The sequence below is a fragment of the Eleutherodactylus coqui genome, chromosome 4, assembly GCF_035609145.1.
Source record: "Eleutherodactylus coqui strain aEleCoq1 chromosome 4, aEleCoq1.hap1, whole genome shotgun sequence".
Lineage (NCBI taxonomy): Eukaryota > Metazoa > Chordata > Amphibia > Anura > Eleutherodactylidae > Eleutherodactylus > Eleutherodactylus coqui.
Genome location: NC_089840.1, coordinates 40665009 through 40684795, shown reverse-complemented (window position 1 = coordinate 40684795; position 19787 = coordinate 40665009). Strand labels below are relative to the sequence as shown.

The window sequence follows — 19787 nt, the reverse complement described above, 5'->3', positions numbered from 1 at the left end:
TGTCCGTGGGTTATGGGGAAAACATTATACATGACATTGTATCAAGATGGGACACAAAACACAACATATTCAGGAGCCTGAGTACCAAGGCACCGCCAGCCCCTCCTACATCATCTGCAGAGGTTTCGTGGCATGCAGCCTTTAAAATCGGTCACAAGCTTCAACAGCCCAGTGCCAATGCCATCAAAATCTGGTTTGGAGTTAGATTCTGTCTGCAGCCACCACTAGGGGGAGCATAAGAGCCTACAGTAGACTGTACATAGGTTGCACTCAGTAACAGCACAGTACACAGTCAGCTGCTAAGCTTCCCCTAGTGGTGGCTACAGATAGAATACAGGAAATTTGGAGATCCATATCAGAAAACCAGAACTTCGAATCCCTATAAAGATATAAGACAGGAATCAGCTCAGAAGGTTAGATCTAAAAACTACATGATGTTAAAAGATGGAGGTTCACTTTATAGTAACACATGACAAGTAATGCGCCTTATAGGTAAACACTAGTAAAATTACACGACACGGACGACTTCACAATGAATGACCCCGGTTTTCCACTTCCTCATTTGATTTTACTTCCTTTCTCTTGTTAACCCCTCTAATAAAAATTGGCAACTGGGGTATCTGCGAATGGCATTTAGTGAGGAGGTTTTACACGAGACAACCAGCATCTCGATCATCACTGGAAATAGTTGCTAAAGTCTACAAACGACTTCTGTCTGTGAACTTTTATACGGAGCGATTGTTGTTCACTTGTTCAATTTTGTGATTATTATGCTAATTGTTGGGAGCGTTTATACGGGCTGAACTATCGTACATAGACTAGTTAGCGGCAGTGAGGTTCATAGGCGGGTATGTATTTGAAATGTCAACCCCTACCCAACTCACTCATTGTTGGCCAAGTCCACTGAACACATCTAAATACGTACGAGTGGCCGCACCGCTGAGAGTTCCATCGAAGGCCAAACCAGCTTGATACCGTAGCAGCGAGTGCTATTTTGAAGACCGATACAGACTATTCAGTTGAGAATCACTTGCATGTATTTTCGGGAACCAATGAGTATTAGTGGGGTGGAAAAATGTTGAAAAAAGGCAGAAGCCAATCAACATTTGTGGGAGACGTACAACGAATAAGTGCACACCTCCATGCAAAGTTTTTGGCTAGTTGTTTAATCGACTATTTTTAGGTGAGCTGAAACGAAGCAACTAGTAACTATCTATCGAGCGACTATTTGGACAATAGTTGTCCAGTGTAAAGTCACCTTAAGAGCTACAGATATCTAACACCGGTCTTAGCCATTCACTTACCATATGGAAGTGTCCATCTTGTATCTACTGTAACGGGCTATCCTAAAGAGTTAAAATGTTGCCATGATGATGAACACTATAATGCGCCAAAAACTGTGGCAAAATTTGCACCGAATTTTGGCACATTGGAACTAAACATGCACATTAGAAACTTTCTGGAGGAAATGCCCTGATATAAAAGGGGAGAATTTCTGCTGCATCAGTAGGAGAGCACAGGGACTAAGTGAGGTGGCAGGAACTGCTGGTAGCATGCCAAAGAACTGGGCTGTTCAAAGCTGCGGGCGCAGGACAGAGCGTTTAAGGAGCTGCCATGAGAGGATCTGGGACGCTGTGCTGAGACCAGAGGCTGCCTGATACCAGAGAGGACAGCTCTGTCACAGAGAGGGCCAACCAATACAGAGAGGAGACTGAGCAAAGAGAACCATGGTACCGTTACGCTCCTGACCTAGGACAAGCTCAGGTCAGTAGTGGCGTTGAATCCTGCACAATAGAACCGTAAGTGAGGCTAGCCTCAACACAAAGACTAGGTGAGTGCTCCATCAGGACACTATTAGGTAATCCACAGGCCTGTTAAAAAACCACATACTGCATTGAGAACATTAAACTGTTACACTCACTGCCACTTTTAAAGTGAGCTAATATACGGAGGCAGTGTGTGAGCCGGCGCTTAAAGAGACATTTTCGACTGAGCTTGAACCCCGTGTTTCAAATTAGACGGCTTTGATGAGAACAGAGTATTAACTCTTTAAAGATTAACTGCTGTGTGCTGTATTACATGATCTCTATTTCTGGACTGATCTTCACAAAGTACTATTGATATTGTTCTTCGGATATTATTGCCATCTTACATTGTGCCCAACGTGTTCGTACTTCTAGGACCAAGTTAGCCATAGCTGGTGCCAAGTCATTTAATGGCAAAAGTTTAATTGTCTAATTACCATTATTATTCAGTCGGCTTTCATTTCTTTCTTCTTGGATAAATACCGTACACCTTGGTTCCTCCATTTGTTGCATGGTATCCTGAATCCTATGTCGCTATACCATTGCCCACAACACTGGTATAGCCTGGCCCTCTGTGCTAGAGGAGTACATCAAAGATAGTTTTACCGGTCTAACTAAGCACCACAAAGACAAATGTTCTGGGCAATGGAAAAAACAGATGAGTAGAGGCCTGGCCATAGGGGGTGCAAAGATTGTAAGAACCTCCCGGCCCTGGAACTTGGATAACAAATGCCGGGACAATAAGGGTAATCCTGCCATCCAAAGATGGTCCCTGGTGGTCCAGTCAGTGTGTTTGCAGTTATTGTTCCCTTTAGTCCATACAAATGGGATATAATACAGCTGGTGGCAGAGATGATATGCACCATGGGTACCTATCAACACTTGTGGGTCACAAAGGTAATGACTGGGGGGGGGGGGGGATTGCCAACTAAAACACCCCTTTGAGGCCACCATTTGGATTCTCGCTTCATGAGACGTTTTCTTAGTGCAGGGCTGGGAGATGTCCTTATCCATTATGGTCCCATGAAGAAGTACTTTGGGGTGATGGAGCAAACAAAATACACGTATACATGGTACCTTATTACATCCATGTACTGGTTGGCACTGCCATTTAATACTACAACACAGTGATCTTATCTCTGATGACACTGATCGTGTTGCCTCTATATTTACATCAAACACTTGGCACAATCTGCAGTTACCTACAACTCTCAATTTCTATGTCGGTATTGTACCACACTGTACCCAGATGCCACCATATGGTACTCAGACAGTTCCAGGAAGGCTCCTCATGGTCTCTTTCCAGCCCGTACTGTCAGATCCTTAGATAAAGGGGATGACATAACATACGGTATACACACATCTATGATGTGTACAGGAGAATTCGCCAAAGGATTAACCCCTTCAGGCTCAAGGACAAGAACAAAACTACAAAGAAATGCAGCATATGGTGGGGGAGACACCAAACATGTCAGACATGAACACGTATGGAGAGTAACAGCAGGTAGGGGTCTTACCTGGACGCTCTGCAGATACCTGCTGTTACTGCACACTCCTGGAGACTGACCTGCAGCGCTCACATTCATCTGCTGTAACCTGACAGCTCACTGGGCGAGCAGGTCCCGATGACAGCTCAGGTGCGCACTCACCTGGAATAGACCATTGTGTTCCAGGGAAGGGGAGGAACACTTTACGTAAATTAATTCAGGACGAGTATGGACAATCCTGACGTGTGGTAAAACAGGGAGGCGTGAATCAGGCAGTGAGGAGAGTACACGACAACCATGGGAGAGTACCGCAGCCCATCACTCCTCACCTGAGACACCTGGAGTATGTCTGCTGAGGCTGCCAGGTAACGTCAGATAAAGGTGTACAAGCGGGGAAAATTCACTGATGTAAAAAGTCACATATGAAACACTGAGCCTTACAAACTCAAAATCCCAGCCTCCGGTACTCCTTATGTCAGTGTGTCATTGTCCTGTAGTCCAAGGGTCAGTTTAACATGGTCCTGTACCCCAAGTATCAATGTGTAATTGTTCTGCACCCCAAGTGTTAATGTATCATTGTCCTGTCCCTTGAGTGTCAGTGTCTAATTATTCTTCACTCCAAGTATCAGTATGTCATTGCTCTGTACCCCAAGTGTCAGTATGTCATTGTTCTGTGCCCCAAATATGTGTGTGATTGTTCTGTACCCCAAGTGTGTCATTGTTATGTACCCCAAGTGTGTGTCATTGTTCTGTACCCCAAGTATGTGTGTCATTGTCCTGTACCCCAAGTGGCAGAATGTCATTGTTCTGTACCCCAAATATGTGTGTCATTGTTCTGTACCCCAAGTATGTGTGTCATTGTCCTGTACCCCAAGTGGCAGAATGTCATTGTTCTGTACCCCAAGTATGTGTGTCATTGTTCTGCACCCGAAGTGTCAGTATATCATTGTTCTTCACTCCAAGTGTCAGTGTGTAATTATCCTGTACCCATGTGTTGATGCATCATTATCCTGTACCCAAAGTGTCAGTGTGTCATTGTCCTGTACCTCAAGTGCCGGTGTGTAGTTGTTCTTCACCACAAGTGTCAGTGTGTCATTGTTCTGTACCCCAAGTGTCAATATATCATTGTACTGTCCTCTGAGTGTCAGTGTGTCATTGTTCTTCACTGGAGTATCATTGCGTAATTATCCTGTATCCACATGTCAATGCATCATTGTCCTGTACCTCAAGTATCTGGGTGTCATTATCCTGCACCCCAAAAGTCAGCGTGTCATTATCCTGTACCCCAAGTGTCAATGTGTCATTGTTTTGCGACCACAGGAACAGCATGATAGTAAATTATAAGGTAAATCCCTTCCCCTCTTTGTATGTGGATTTTGGCTGCTGTCATGTATTACAAGATTTCGGGTGGATCCGCAAACACACTTGACACTGTATTTACTTATGGGCTTAGTTATTCCTACAATAAAATAGGTCAGGGAGCTGGAAAGCATCAAGACTCAACTGGTTCAGGGAGAACTGGTGGAATGAAGGATACGGAGACTAAAACCCCGATACCTGAACTGCTCCTGGTTCTGGCTCCTGACACTGCTGGAGATAACTCATCACAGGAGTAAAGGTGCATTTAGACGGAACGATTATCATTAAAAAAGAAAAATCTGGACTGTTCGAATTTGACCAATAATTGTTCAGTATAAACACGGCCAACAATCAAATGATGAACAACAGTTTTGTTTACTTATCATTCACTGTTCATTTGATGCAAGCATGAAAATTATCATTCAAAAGTAAAAGGACATTACAGTTTTGGATGAACAGAGCTTGTCCTACTTCAAAAGGCTGTACTGCATCTCCTGGCAGATCAGCTTGTCCATAGCAGCAGTAGGACCAGAACTACAGCTGAATTTCAAGCGCCGGCCACTACAAGCACCAGCTTCTGCTCCAAATACACAGAGGTCAGAGTAGAAGCCTCCGCGACGACCTCCGTATAGTGGCCGGCACTTGTAACTGCAGGAATGGCTATTTGTAGCACTGACAGCATGCGCCCACTCAACTGACTGATCGGGGTCCCAAGCTACGGACACCAGTTGATCAACTGTATTGTATTTCCCTGGAAAACCCCTTTAAGCTACTTTCTAAGTAGCCTTCATTAGTATATTACTACCATTTTGTTGTTGTCCTGCCTGTGTAACAAATTCACATAGCTGGCTGCTCTGTTGAATCTGACATCACACTACTCCAGTCTGGTTTCATTTTTTTCTGCTCTGCCCCTCCCTTCTTTCAGTGTTAAGGTCTATTCACACCAGCAAACCAGGATCGTGATCATAACAATTGGGCACCAAAAACATTGGAGAGCACACAAACATTGTCCATATGCTCTTCGATGTTCACGGGTGCCTAGCATTGCATGTGCTATTCTCATCAATGAAAATAGTCAAGATTGGGACATGCTGAAACTTTATTTTAGACGGACGGTCGGTTAGCATGAATAATTGCATGTGACTAAACTCATTGGCCCTTATGGGTCCGTGTGCTGCCTGTGGAACATATGGACCAGGGGCGTAACTATAGGGGGTGCAGGGGATGCGGTTGCACCCGGGCCCAGGAGCCTTAGGGGGCCCATAAGGCCTCTCTTCTCTATATAGGGAGCCCAGTACTATGAATAAAGCATTATAGTTGGGGGCCCTGTTACAGGTTTTGCATTGGGGCCCAGAAGCTTCAAGTTATGTCTCTGTGCAGCATGGTTTAGGTATGGGTACTGGTACAGATACAGATAGAGGGGGGGGGGGGCAGCTCACGTTTTGCATCAGGGCCCCTGAGCCTTTAGTTACGCCCCTGATATGGACAGATGTGAAAAGCGCCTGTGTGAATAAACTCTTAGCGATAGCAGCAAGGAGGGGGAGGAGGTTGTACATGGCAAATCAGAATGTGGAGAGAGAGAAAAGCATCCAGGTTATCAGGAAAGGCAGATCACACAGGCTGTACTCTAGATAGAGAGGAAGGCGCACACACAATAGTCAGCAGGGGAGATGGAGAGAACATGCAGGCTGTGTATTGTATAAGTATAGAGCGCCTCCGTCAGACCCTGCAGGGGGGAATCACACTTCTCTGCAGCAATGTCTGTCAGCACAAAAGAAATTTCTCATGGGCTGCAGTAGTTGAAATCAGTCCAAGAATGAAACTGTGCTGATACATAAGAGCTAGTGACACTAATACTTGGGGTACAGAATAATGACACACTGATACTTGGGCTACAGAACAATAATAAGCTGATACTTTGGGTGCAGAACAATGACATACTAATATTTGGGATACTAGCATTAAAGAAAAAAACCTTCCTGTCTTAGGTCCTGTAAGTGATGCTCTTCCTTTAGGGAGGGAGCGGATGGCACTGCCATCTGAGAACCAGGTCTCCATTATTAATCACCTGCTCAAGTAAGGTGATCTGTCTCTTTAATCTAGGACACCTGGAAAATGCATATAAATGGTTTTACCACTTCCTATGTACAAGATACTGGGATGCAAACATCCATCTCCTATGTTCTGACCCCTTGTATGCTGACGGGTGCTGTGTTACATTCTAACACATGTGGTAGAGGACAGTGATAACTTGCTGATCAGTGGGGGTCTCACTGCTGAGACCTCCGCCAATCATGAGATCAGGGGTCCCATGTCTTCTGTCCCCCCTGACTGTGGGGTTAGTGCACCCTCCGCAGTGAGGACACGACTAAATGGCGGCCTGGTCATGTAAGCGCACTCACTTTCAATAGGGCTGCGGAGATACCAGAGCGGCACCCACTCATTGAAATGAATGGAGCGCTGAATGCGCACACTCAGCCAGCACCCCCTTCATGCTGGCATCACTGTGGGGGAAGAAGTGACCCCCGCATTAACAGGACATGGGAGTCCCATTCTGGAGATCAGCAGTGCTCTCAGTGGTGAGACTTCCCCGATCAGCAAGTTATCCCGTATAATGGCGATACCGCACTCACCATGTGAAACTAGCCTTATGGTGGCTGCACCCAGGTCTGCTGCTTAACACTGCCTCAGCAGGTACCTTTTAGTGCTACCCACACTCTAAGTGAGGGCACCAAACTCTCCCGTACTTAAGGCCTACCATTGGTCCTTCCCTATGCAGCAAAGCCACAGTTCAATACACTGCGCCTTCACACTGGGTCCTCCTCCTGCAAGCCATTCACCTGGAAACCATGGGGGAAATTGAAGACCAGAATTTTAAAACTGGTCTTAATAATATTCCTGTTAGTGCATGATGTGCCTAATAAATACTTAAATAGTCTCACGGCTTAGGCCTATCTCAGCTAGCCCATCTCTGTGCGCCTGCGCAGAAACATATGCCAGATTTGGTCTGACAGTCCTTTCTGGTATAATTTATGCCAGTTTCTGGCGGAAATTATACATAATGTGTTGGTTTATGCGGCCATGTCCCTTTTAAAAAGTGATGGATTGCGACACAGACAGCAAAAAGTTGTAAATTTTTCTGCAAATCCCCTCTTGCGCAAAATATTATGACTTTTTTACTCCAAAAACTAGCATAAAAGTTTTATAAATGCTTCCCCCCCCCCCTTTTTGCGTATCTCCAGATGACCTGCAGCACTGTCAGAGTTTGATGGTGCTACCATGTACAGCGTCCCGCCAGACCTTTATACCTATGTTTACTTCAGATCGTTGAATGGTATGGATTCCAGAACCGACTTGTAAAGAGATATTGACTGACCTCTTATGTTATATTTTCCCATGTTATATTATGTAACCAAAACCTTATTCTGCTCTTTTTACTTTTTCAGTGGAAACTGTAATCATCAGAGTTAGAATGATTATAAATACACACCACAAAAAGTTTATATTTATGTAAAAAAAACTTTCAAAATTAAAACCAAATGTTTAAAAAAAACAAAAAAAGAGAGATATTATCGCGTCCCTGGAGGTCATGTGCCTATGATGACTGAGCAGCTGTTAAATAATCCTGTTCTCCTATGTTATTATAGTAATAACCCGCCATAGAATGAGTCAGAGAATGTATCAACTGTTACTGGTCCAAAACTCCGACTTCCAGGAATCAGACCTATGATTAATATATACTGGGGAAAACATGCGCCGTCCCTTTAATTACATTTTAATAAGGTGACTTTATTTACCATCCAATTGTTGGGTCACAGAACAGACCAGCAAGAAGCTAAACGACTGCAGGAGCGCTGATGTCACCACTAGGGTCGTTAGCGCTCGTACAGAGTATTCAGACAGGCAGAGATCACCGCTGGATCGCGGGTTCTCACTCAGCGCTTTGCATTGTATGTGAAGCGCTGAGCGGAGAGTATTTACACTTAACTTGAAGCCCGCTGACTGAGAGTAAATGATAACGAAAAGTGAACGGAGGATAAACGATTTTTTTGCACTGCGCCCTAAACCGTCCTGCAGGATGACAGGGCATAGTGAGTCTTGGAGTATTGCATACTGGAGAGTCACAGGTTGGGGACGTATGATAAAGGGTAGACTGTACATATGTGGAAAGTTAAATAAAAAGGGGTATTCCAGCCCCAAACATTTGTCAACTTATCCACTGCATAGGTGATAAATGTTAGATCACTAGTGCATGGCGCCAGTCCCTTCTCCAAGGTCAATGACTCCTGAAGAGTTTAAAGGGAGCAACAGCAGCACTTGACTGTTCTTGGACTAGTCGTCTGGCTGGAGGACGAAGCGAGACCGGGGTTCTTCATTCTAGTAGTTTTTACATTAATCAACTTATCCATCTGATAGATACTAAATATTTGTGGAGGAACACCCCTGATTTAGAGTGCCCACCCACTAGCGTTTTTTTACTGCGAAATTCGCAGCGTTTTTTTTTTCTGCAGGGGTCTTTGGGCTATGGGACATGCAAAGCTAAAATCGCGATCGCGCAAAATCGCGATATCGCGGTAAATCGCGATTTTGCGCGATCGCGATTTTTACATTACAAGTCCCATAGACCCCCTGCAGAAAAAAAAAACCTGCGAATTTCGCAGTGAAAAAAAACGCCAGTGGGTGGGCGCCCTTAGACAGATGTAATATGGCCACAGGTCTACCGGACTGAGGTTAGAAGGCTGCAGAACTTTGGTGGATGTATTCACTTTGACTTGTGGCCACAAAATATCTGAAATGTGGTGTGGAACCTCCTTAACACTATGTTGGAGAGCCCCTTTAACACAACCTGTTTACTACTATGATGAAGAGGCACTTTAATAAAAAGAAAGTGAGTACTTGTAACACTATGATGGAGAACCCCTTTAACACCCTGGTGGAAATCTACTATAGCACTATGATGGAGAATCCCTTTAACACCTTGGAGGAAACCCACTATAACACTATGATGGAGAACCCCTTTAACACCCTGGAGAAAATTCTCTATAACACTATGGTGGAGAACCCCTTTAACACCCTGGTAGAAATCCACTATAACACTATGATGGAGAACCCCTTAACACCATAGTGGAAATTCTGTTTAACATTATGGTAGAGAACCATTTAACACAATGAGAGAGAACCTGTTTAACACCTTGGAGGAAATCCACTATAACACTATGGTGGAAAACCCCTTTAACACCCTGGAGGAAATCCACTATAACACTATGATGGAGAACCCCTTTAACACCCTGGAGAAAATTCTCTATAACACTATGGTGGAGAACCCCTTTAACACCCTGGTAGAAATCCACTATAACACTATAGTGGAGAACCCCTTTAACACCCTGGTAGAAATCCACTATAACACTATGGTGGAGAACCCCTTTAACACCCTGGAGAAAATCCACTATAACACTATGGTGGAGAACAACTTTAACACCCTGGTAGAAATCCACTATAACACTATGATGGAGAACCCCTTTAACACCATAGTGAAAATTCTCTTTAACATTATAGTAGAGAATCCACTTAACACAACGAGGGAGAATCTGTTTAGCACTATGGTGGAAAACCCCTTTAACACCCTGGAGGAAATCCACTCTAACACTATGCTGGAAATCTGATAGAACCCCTTTAACACCCTGGAGGAAATCCACTATAACACTATGCTGGAAATCTGATAGAACCCCTTTAACACCCTGGAGGAAATCCACTATAACACTATGATGGAGAACCCCTTTAACACCCTGGAGAAAATCCTCTATAACACTATGGTGGAGAACCCCTGTAACACCCTGGTAGAAATCCACTATAACACTATGGTGGAGAACCCCTTTAACACCCTGGTAGAAATTCACTATAACACTATGGTGATAACAAGGCCACCCTAGCAAGACGCATACTAGATCTAACACAAAGGAACCCGCAAAAACGGTGGGTGACGATGGAGCAAGAGATAATACCATACAAGGGACAGGGACTACTATGGCTACCGGGACATTCAGGCTTTAGAAATATGGGACTGTCGCCATTTGCAGAAAATATCTTAGCGGCCTGGATAGGTCCGGCTTCGAAAGCAAAACTAATAGCGAGACCAGGCCCCATGACACCCTTGGTGGGCAACAAGGACATTCCATTATTTTTCAAAGGTTCATCTCTAACGGATTTAATGACAGCCACACACCCTACAGAGATCCCGAGGGTCAAGGATATGCTGGGGACAGAGGGCCTTAGGCCTTTGGGAGAGGTGACAGGAGAAGGGGGACCCCCGACTGGAACATGGTACCAATACCACCAATTGTGCCACTACATAAGATCCCTGGGAAAGCTTGAGGACATAAACACCCCATTGACACCATTTGAGAATCAATTCGTCTTTAATCAGACGAAGAACAAAAAAATCTCAGATCTATACAAATTCTTGCTAGATGAGGAAACAAAAGATAGGGGGAAGAACCTAGAAAGGAGATGGGAGCAAGAACTGGGCACCACACTCACAGAAGAGTCATGGAGGAAAGCATACATACTGACATTTAAAATAAACATGTCAAGCAAATTACAAGAACTGAATTATAAAGTCCTAACGAGATGGTACAGGACACCGGAGAGGTTGGCCAGATTCTGCCCCCAACATTCGGATGTCTGCTGGAGATGTAACTCAGAAAAAGGTACGCTTACCCATATATGGTGGTCATGTGCGCTGATAGGCCCTCTATGGCAGGAGGTGGGTACCCTATATGCTTGGGTCAGTGGCAACCAGATACACTTAACCCCGGAACTCACACTATTGTCTATGTTTCCTGGATCATTGGCGCAGGCCAAGAACTCATTATTAAGATTTTTCATCCTAGCAGTACGTCAGGTAATCCCCAGAAAATGGAAGTCCACATCCCCACCCTCCTGGAGGAGGGGGGATTCTATATGATCCGACAAATGAGAATCCTATATGTTACTGATGTAATCTGTTGCACGCCCATTAAAGGGCGGTTATCATGTGTTATAATAAAAAGCCTGAGCCTTTACACATTGTAGAGACTCTCCCGGTTTTAGACCAGCATTTGTGTCTGATCTGGTCGATGATGTGTGCACACTATACAATTCGGAAGCTACAAAATACCCCGAAACCTGCTGGAGAAAACCATAATCCAGCACAGAAGCCCTAGACAGCATAAGGCATCTAGAAGAACTATGTGCTAGAGACGAGCTGAGATATAATAAGTATCTATCAGTCTGGCTCGACTGGAACCAGCGCCGAGACTCACAGGAGGTGATCACATGGGTGGTGAATGGAACCACCCCGCCACCTCGGGCACGCCAACAACTGGTTGCCGCTGGCTCCCAAGAATAGGGGAGCCACCTATACACAAACAGAAGCTGACTAGGTCGGTCCCTCCCCCACCCCACCCCCTCTCTCTTTTTTCCCCAACTTTCTCTTACTCTTATCTCTGTTCCTTATTGAAACCTTTCTTAAAGTATATACTATTGAGCCAGTCTATATTTATATACAATTAGAGTGAGACCGTATGAAAAGCAGTTGTGCTACTTACATGTTCCCCCACCCTCCGGTTTTGAGAAATTGAGTGATTTCAGTATATAACCGCAGGCGATGGTTCTCACCCTGGTAATCGGGGAGAAGTTCACAGAAGATACACGGACACTCAAGGAGAATCAAAGACTAGAGCTCAACAACAGGGTTTGTTTGTTTTTTTTGTAACAATTTGGATTTATTTGATAAAAGAAGTTATTGTATACAAGATAAAACTAATAAAAATATTTTGAACCATAACACTATGGTGGAGAACCCCTTTAACACCCTGGTAGAAATCCACTATAACACTATGGTGGAGAACCCCTTTAACACCCTGGTAGAAATCCACTATAACACTATGGTGGAGAACCCCTTTAACACCCTGGTAGAAATCCACTATAACACTATAGTGGAGAACCCCTTTAACACCCTGGTAGAAATCCACTATAACACTATAGTGGAGAACCCCTTTAACACCCTGGTAGAAATCCACTATAACACTATGGTGGAGAACCCCTTTAACACCCTGGTAGAAATCCACTATAACACTATGGTGGAGAACCCCTTTAACACCCTGGTAGAAATCCACTATAACACTATGGTGGAGAACCCCTTTAACACCCTGGTGGAAATCCACTATAACGCTATGATGGAGAGCCCCTTTAACACCCTGGTAGAAATCCACTATAACACTATGATGGAGAACCCTTTTAACACCATAGTGGAAATTCTCTTTAACATTATAGTAGAGAATCCAAATAAACAAAAAGAGGGAGAATCTGTTTAGCACTATGGTGGAAAACCCCTTTAACACCCTGGAGGATATCCACTACAACGCTATGGTGGAGAACCCCTTTAACACCCTGGAGGAAATCCACGATAACACTATGGTGGAGAACCCCTTTAACACCCTGGAGGAAATCCACTATAACGCTATGGTGGAGAACCCCTTTAACACCCTGGTAGAAATCCACTATAACACTATGGTGGAGAACCCCTTTAACACCCTGGTAGAAATCCACTATAACACTATGGTGGAGAACCCCTTTAACACCCTGGTAGAAATCCACTATAACACTATGATGGAGAACCCCTTTAACACCATAGTGGAAATTCTCTTTAACATTATAGTAGAGAATCCACTTAACACAACGAGGGAGAATCTGTTTAGCACTATGGTGGAAAACCCCTTTAACACCCAGGAGGAAATCCACTATAACACTATGGTGGAGAACCCCTTTAACACCCTGGAGGAAATCCACTATAACACTATGGTGGAGAACCCCTTTAACACCCTGGTAGAAACCCACTATAACACTATGGTGGAGAACCCCTTTAACACCCTGGTAGAAATCCACTATAACACTATGATGGAGAACCCCTTTAACACCCTCGTAGAAATCCACTATAACACTATGGTGGAGAACCCCTTTAACACCCTGGAGGAAATCCACTATAACACTCTGATGGAGAACCCCTTTAACACCCTGGTAGAAATCCACTATAACACTATGGTGGAGAACCCCTTTAACACCCTGGTAGAAATCCACTATAACACTATGGTGGAGAACCCCTTTAACACCCTGGAGGAAATCCACTATAACACTATGGTGGAGAACCCCTTTAAAACCATGGTGGAATTTCCTTTTAATACTATTCTGGAAAAGCCCCTTTAATACTATGGTGGAGGATTCATTTAGCCCCATAATGGAGAACCCCTTTAACACTACGTTGGAGAGCCCATTTAACACTGATGGATGACCCCTTTAACACTTTAGTGGAGAGCCCTTTTAAGAGCATGTTGAGTCAGCTGGTAGTCGTCATTCTCATCATGGTAACACTGCTTCCCAATAGGTCTGAAAATGTCCTATTCTACAAGTAATTATGTCGAGCGGATCGTCCCTCGTGTATTATTAGTGATTTACAGCTTGCTCCCATCTCTTATAATACATAGGAAAACTCTTCAGAAACATTTTGCGCAGTTTTTCCTCGCTGATCTAACCAGCTCCGGCAGTTTCATGACTTTTAGGGCTGCAGCTAAACATTTGCATCATGATGTCAAACAGTATCTATCTCCTCTCCCATCCCACAGATAATGTATATATAATGTATCCTGCAGAAGGGGTCATCTTGGTGGCACCGTGACGATAACAACTGTGTCATGACATATAATAGATACATTATTAGACCTTTATATTACTGATTGTCCCCAGACAGATGTCTCCATATATTTGCATCTGTGTTGTTGTGAATATCACTTAAACTGACATGCATGAAATCGCCGTAACTGCGGAGACAATCCTTCTCCTTGTGGAAGTAAATTGACATTTTCTGCCTGTTAGGTGGCTGCACAGCAGACATAATATAACAAATTGAGATCAGCACTGCTGGGTGAAAAAGCGGATTTCTACACAGCGTGGCGAATCACATGACGCCGAGCGCGTTTCCATATTACAAGCTCTGGAGTGACGACTGCCAATAAAACACGGACAGAAGGCGGAGCCTGAACTCCATTATGTTTTATAGGAAAAACAATCACCCCACAATGCTGGAACTAAGTTTATAGGAACTTTCCATCCGCGCCTGTACTACATAACTTAACCCTTAGTTCTCCGGGACCACAAAGGAAAACAGAGATAGATAGATAAATAGATATGAGATAGATAAATAGATGAGATAGACAGATATGAGATGGATAGATAGATAGGAGATAGATAGATATGAGATAGATAGATAGATAGATAGATAGATAGATAGATAGATAGATAGATAGATAGATAGATGTGAGATGGCTAGATATGAGATAGATAGATAGATAAATAGATATGAGATAGATAAATAGATGAGATAGACAGATATGAGATGGATAGATAGATAGATAGATAGATAGATAGATAGATAGATAGATAGATAGATAGATAGATATGAGATAGACAGATAGATAGATAGATAGATAGATATGAGATAGATCGATAGATATGAGATAGATAGAGAGATAGATAGATAGATAGGAGATAGATAGATAGATAGATATGAGATAGACAGACAGATAGATAGATAGATATGAGATAGATCGATAGATATGAGATAGATAGAGAGATAGATCGATAGATATGAGATAGATAGAGAGATAGATAGATAGATATGAGATAGATAGATATGAGATAGATAGATAGATAGATATGAGATAGATAGATATGAGATAGATAGAGATAGATAGATATGAGAAAGATAGAGAGATAGAGATAGATAGATAGATAGATAGATAGATAGATAGATAGATAGATAGATAGATAGATAGATATGAGATAGATAGATAGATATGAGAAAGATAGAGAGATAGAGATAGATAGATAGATAGATAGATAGATAGATAGATAGATATGAGATAGATAGATAGATATGAGATAGATAGATAGATAGATATGAGAGAGATAGATAGATATGAGAGAGATAGATAGATATGAGATAGATAGAGAGATAGATAGATAGATAGATATGAGATAGATAGATATGAGATAGATAGATAGATAGATATGAGATAGATAGATAGATAGATAGATATGAGATAGATAGATATTAGATAGATAGATAGATAATGAGATAGATATGGAATAGATAGATAAATAGATATGAGATAGATAGATAGATAGATTGATTTGAAATAGATAGATATGAGATAGATAGATAGATAATGAGATAGATATGGAATAGATAGATAGATAGATAGATATGAGATAGATAGATAATTTTGGTCACATTACCCAGAAGCTCCAGTCGGATCCCCATGCACTTGCGGTTCGGTCCGGCCCGGAGCTCAGTGACTCCTCCGATGACATCTTGCTGGTATCATCCAGTCCATCCTCTTGTATAGCCTGTACATAATAAAGGATTATAATCTATCGGATAACATAATTATAATACCCTGTATCTCCAGCTCTCGGCCATTGCTGGTATCTTCTTTCTACCTGTGGCTCTCCAGCTGTTGTGGAACTACAACTCCTAGCATGCTCAGGCAGTCGCCACCAGCAGCTTAGCTTTAGGGGTGTGGGGGGCCCCAGGCTCTCACCTCTATAGCTGGGCTCTGCTCCGGCATGGTTTCTTCTGCACTCTCCTCCATTTCCCGGGATGCTGGTTGCCAGGCAACACGACTCCATAGTGGCTGCAGTCACCCTAACAACCAGCTGGGGACCTGACTTCCTGGAACTCCTGCACCTGCAGGAAGTGGAATGCAGTGTGGGTAGTGCCCCCTGCTGGCACCAAAAGGCTAAACTCCAAATTACAAGGTAAGGAAAGAATAGACAGTTATATACGGGATAATCCACGCTTCTGTACATAAGAGTATCACACGTCTTCAAGGAGTTCTGGGACCAAATAAGGAGAGATTCTTGTCCACCATTGATTCTGAAATTATTGTGTCTTTCAAAATTAGGTCTACAACAGCTGAGGTGTGTATTATGGTGTATATTAAGAGGTTCTGCAGCAGCTGAGGTGTGTATTATATAGTTCTGCAGCAACTGTGGTGTGCATTATAAGGTTCTGCAGCAGCTGTGGTGTCTATTACGAGGTTCTGCAGCTGCTGTAGTGTTTATTATCAGGTTCTGCAGCAGCTGAGGTGTGTATTATGACTTTCTTCAGCAGCTGAGTTGTGTATTATAAGGTTCTGCAGCAGCTGAGTTGTGTATTATAAGGCTCTGCAGCAGCTGTGGTGCCTATTATGAGGTTCTGCAGCACTTGAGGTGAGTATTATGAGGTTCTGCAGCAGTTGTATGTTGATAAGGTTCCTACACACACAACGGTCCAGGACTTTCTCAGCCTAAACTACTACTTCCAACAATGGTCCTGCAGTCGGCGCCAAGCGTTCTCCTTGTGAGATCATCTGCAGGGTTCGCGCACAATACGACTTGGATGAATTGTGGCTATAATAAAGCTCACACTAGATCAGGTTTCTCATCATCTCCAAGAAAGCAGGTGACGGAAAATGCAAGGAATGGGGAAAAGACTGTAAAATCAGTGAAGAAACTCCTCAAACCTCTAGTGCAAAGAAAGGAGATGACATAATTCGGCATACTCCTTTCCTGAAATACTCTGCACTGCTGGGGACCCCTGCTACTACTATGTACAGTTGAAAAAAAAAAGTGTACTTTTTTGAATTACTCGGATTTTCATAGTGATTACTAATACGTGATCTGATTCTCCCTGGAAATTTGTTTTAGTTCACCAATATTTCTGGGATGCTTTGCGTGCACAGCCCTCTTCCGGTCATGCCACAGCATCTCCCTAGGAATAAGGGGAGTTCTCTAACTTGGCCATTCCAAATCACAAAACTTTTTCAATCATTGCTTAGTTGATTTATTAGTGTGCTTATCTTGTTGCATCACCTTGAGGTCATTGATGACTGCCCTGTAAAATGTTCTCCATCTTAGAGTTTATTGCTCCCTCCTTGATCACACGGCGTCCAGGACCTGAGACAGCAAAGCCCCCTCCGCCATGCCTCACAGTTGGATGAAGTTTTGGTGTTGGTGTGTAGTGCGCTTTTTCCTCCAAACATAGCATTGTGCATTTGTGCTACAAAGTTCCACTTTGACTCATCTGTCCATAGAGCATTTTTCCAGAAGCATTGTGGGACATCGAGGTGGTCTCAGGGAAACTTCAGGTGGGCTGCAATGACTTCGTTTATGGTGTCCTTCCATGATCATTCTTGGTCAGTGGTTTTCTAATAGAGGGCACATGAACAGAGAGTTCTGCAGCTTGTGGACTCTTCTGTAGGTCTTTTGTGGTTACCCTTCCATTCTCTCTCACCTCTTTTAGGATCGTCCGTTGTGTTCTTGGAGTGAGATCACAGGATGTCTGTTCCGAGGGAGAGTATAAACAATGCTGACTTTTCTCTAGTTGTAGACAATTTGTCCGTAGACTGATGGACACCAGGTCTTTAGTGATACTTTTGTGTTTTATCTCTACATCTCATCTTCTGAGAGTTGCTCACATCAAGGCATGGTTCACACTAACCCATTTTAGACGAGAAGAACAGATTTGTCGGCAAGACTTTTCTTCACATTTCTTTTTCTGCTTCTGTCTCAGATTTCTGTCCCTGACCGTCTTTAAAGCTGGATAGAAAACTGCGGTCGTCAGTGCTTTTCTATCCAATTAAAAAGGACTGATAGGAAGCAAAGAGGTCTCCATCTCAAATATTAAAAACCCTATGGTTCTAGCCAGGTTTCCCTCCCTATGCAGTTTACTGGATAGAAGACGGAAACCTGAGACAGAACTAGAGAGAAGACAGAAAACATCATGTGAAAGTAGCCTAACCAGGCTTTGTGTGTGTTTTTCTAATGGGCAAAGCACCTGTGATATTTCTAAAAGCATCAGAATCAAAATGCCTTTTGCAAATTAGCTCTTGGATAAGTCATAGGCCACTTTTACAAACGCAACAAAATTGCGCTATTTTCTCGCGATGCAACCATGCTACAAATAGCATGCATGTGAAGCCCAGTATTTCCAGTAGGTTCCTTCACATTAGCGATGTTTTATAGGCTGCTACATTGGGAGGAAAAAAAATCGTGGCATGCTCTATACAGCCGTGATTTGCGATGTTTTATAGCCCATACTTCCCTATCTTTTGTGTTGCATCGCATAAAAATGCAGTTTTCATGCGGTGCGATGCAACGTTTACAGTAGGAAATCACCCCTAGCTGCATTAAAAAATAAATCACCTAACGGGCGCTGTCTGCTCCACCGCACTTCTCCTCCAAAGGTCCGGCACACTTGTCTGAAGTCTTAAGCCAGCGCTTCGTGGTCAGGGTGTTCAAAAATCCCGCCTCCAGGAAGCGCTGGTTCTGATTGGTTCTCAAGCGCTGCGGCTCAGCCAATCACTGCAACGCTCGATGAACCAATCACAGCCATCGCATTGAATGGCTGTGATAGGTTCTTGAGCGCCACGGCTCAGTCAATTAGAGCCAGTGTTCCTGGAGGTGGGATTTTTGAACCACCTAACCAGGAAGTGCTGGCTTAAGACTGCAAACAAGTGTGCCAGGGCTTCAGATGAGAAGTGTGGCGGAGCAGACGGCACCTGTTCGGTGAGTATTATTTTTTGTTTAATGTAGCTAGGGCTTATTTTTTTCGGGTAGGGCTTATATTTCAAGCCCCTCCGAAAATCCCAGCAAAAGACCAACACAAAATTGTGATGCTACTGCGAGAAAACATAATGATAGCGCACAGAACAGAGCTGCGATGTCACTGTGATTTTCTCGCGGCAATATCACTGTCGCCCGTGTGAAAGAGGCCTAATAAAGGGGTTCATTAACTCTTTCACCATACGCTGTTGACGATTACTGAATGTGCTCAATAAGGCAAATGCTGCAACTCTGTGTGTGTTATTAGCTTTCTATAACCGTGACTAACAATCTGACCACATTTAATTTGGAAGAATATGAATTTCTATATGGATTACTAAGGGTTCACTTACTTTCTCTTACAACTGTAACCTCCCCAAGATCAGCACACTCCTACCCTGCAGTTACCTGTACTATTGGAGGATTCTGCTCTTTTCACTACATAATAAAATATGAG

The 19787-nt window shown here is 43.4% G+C and overlaps 1 protein-coding gene across 2 annotated transcripts in view; it reads right to left on the bottom strand.

Annotated features, from left to right (window-relative positions):
* The window catches only part of GRAMD1C (GRAM domain containing 1C), an 87506-nt gene extending 84043 nt beyond the window's left edge, over positions 1-3463 (bottom strand). Inside the window, exon 1 of one of the 2 annotated variants that reach the window (XM_066599333.1) lies at positions 3323-3463. Coding sequence is in view for 1 of the 2 variants with exons in the window: in XM_066599334.1 (XP_066455431.1) it covers positions 3323-3391 (69 nt within the window). In the remaining variant the exon portion in view is untranslated. The remainder of the gene's footprint in view (positions 1-3322) is intronic. The other variant, XM_066599334.1, reaches the window with a different exon arrangement.
* Between the last annotated feature and the right edge of the window lie 16324 nt (positions 3464-19787).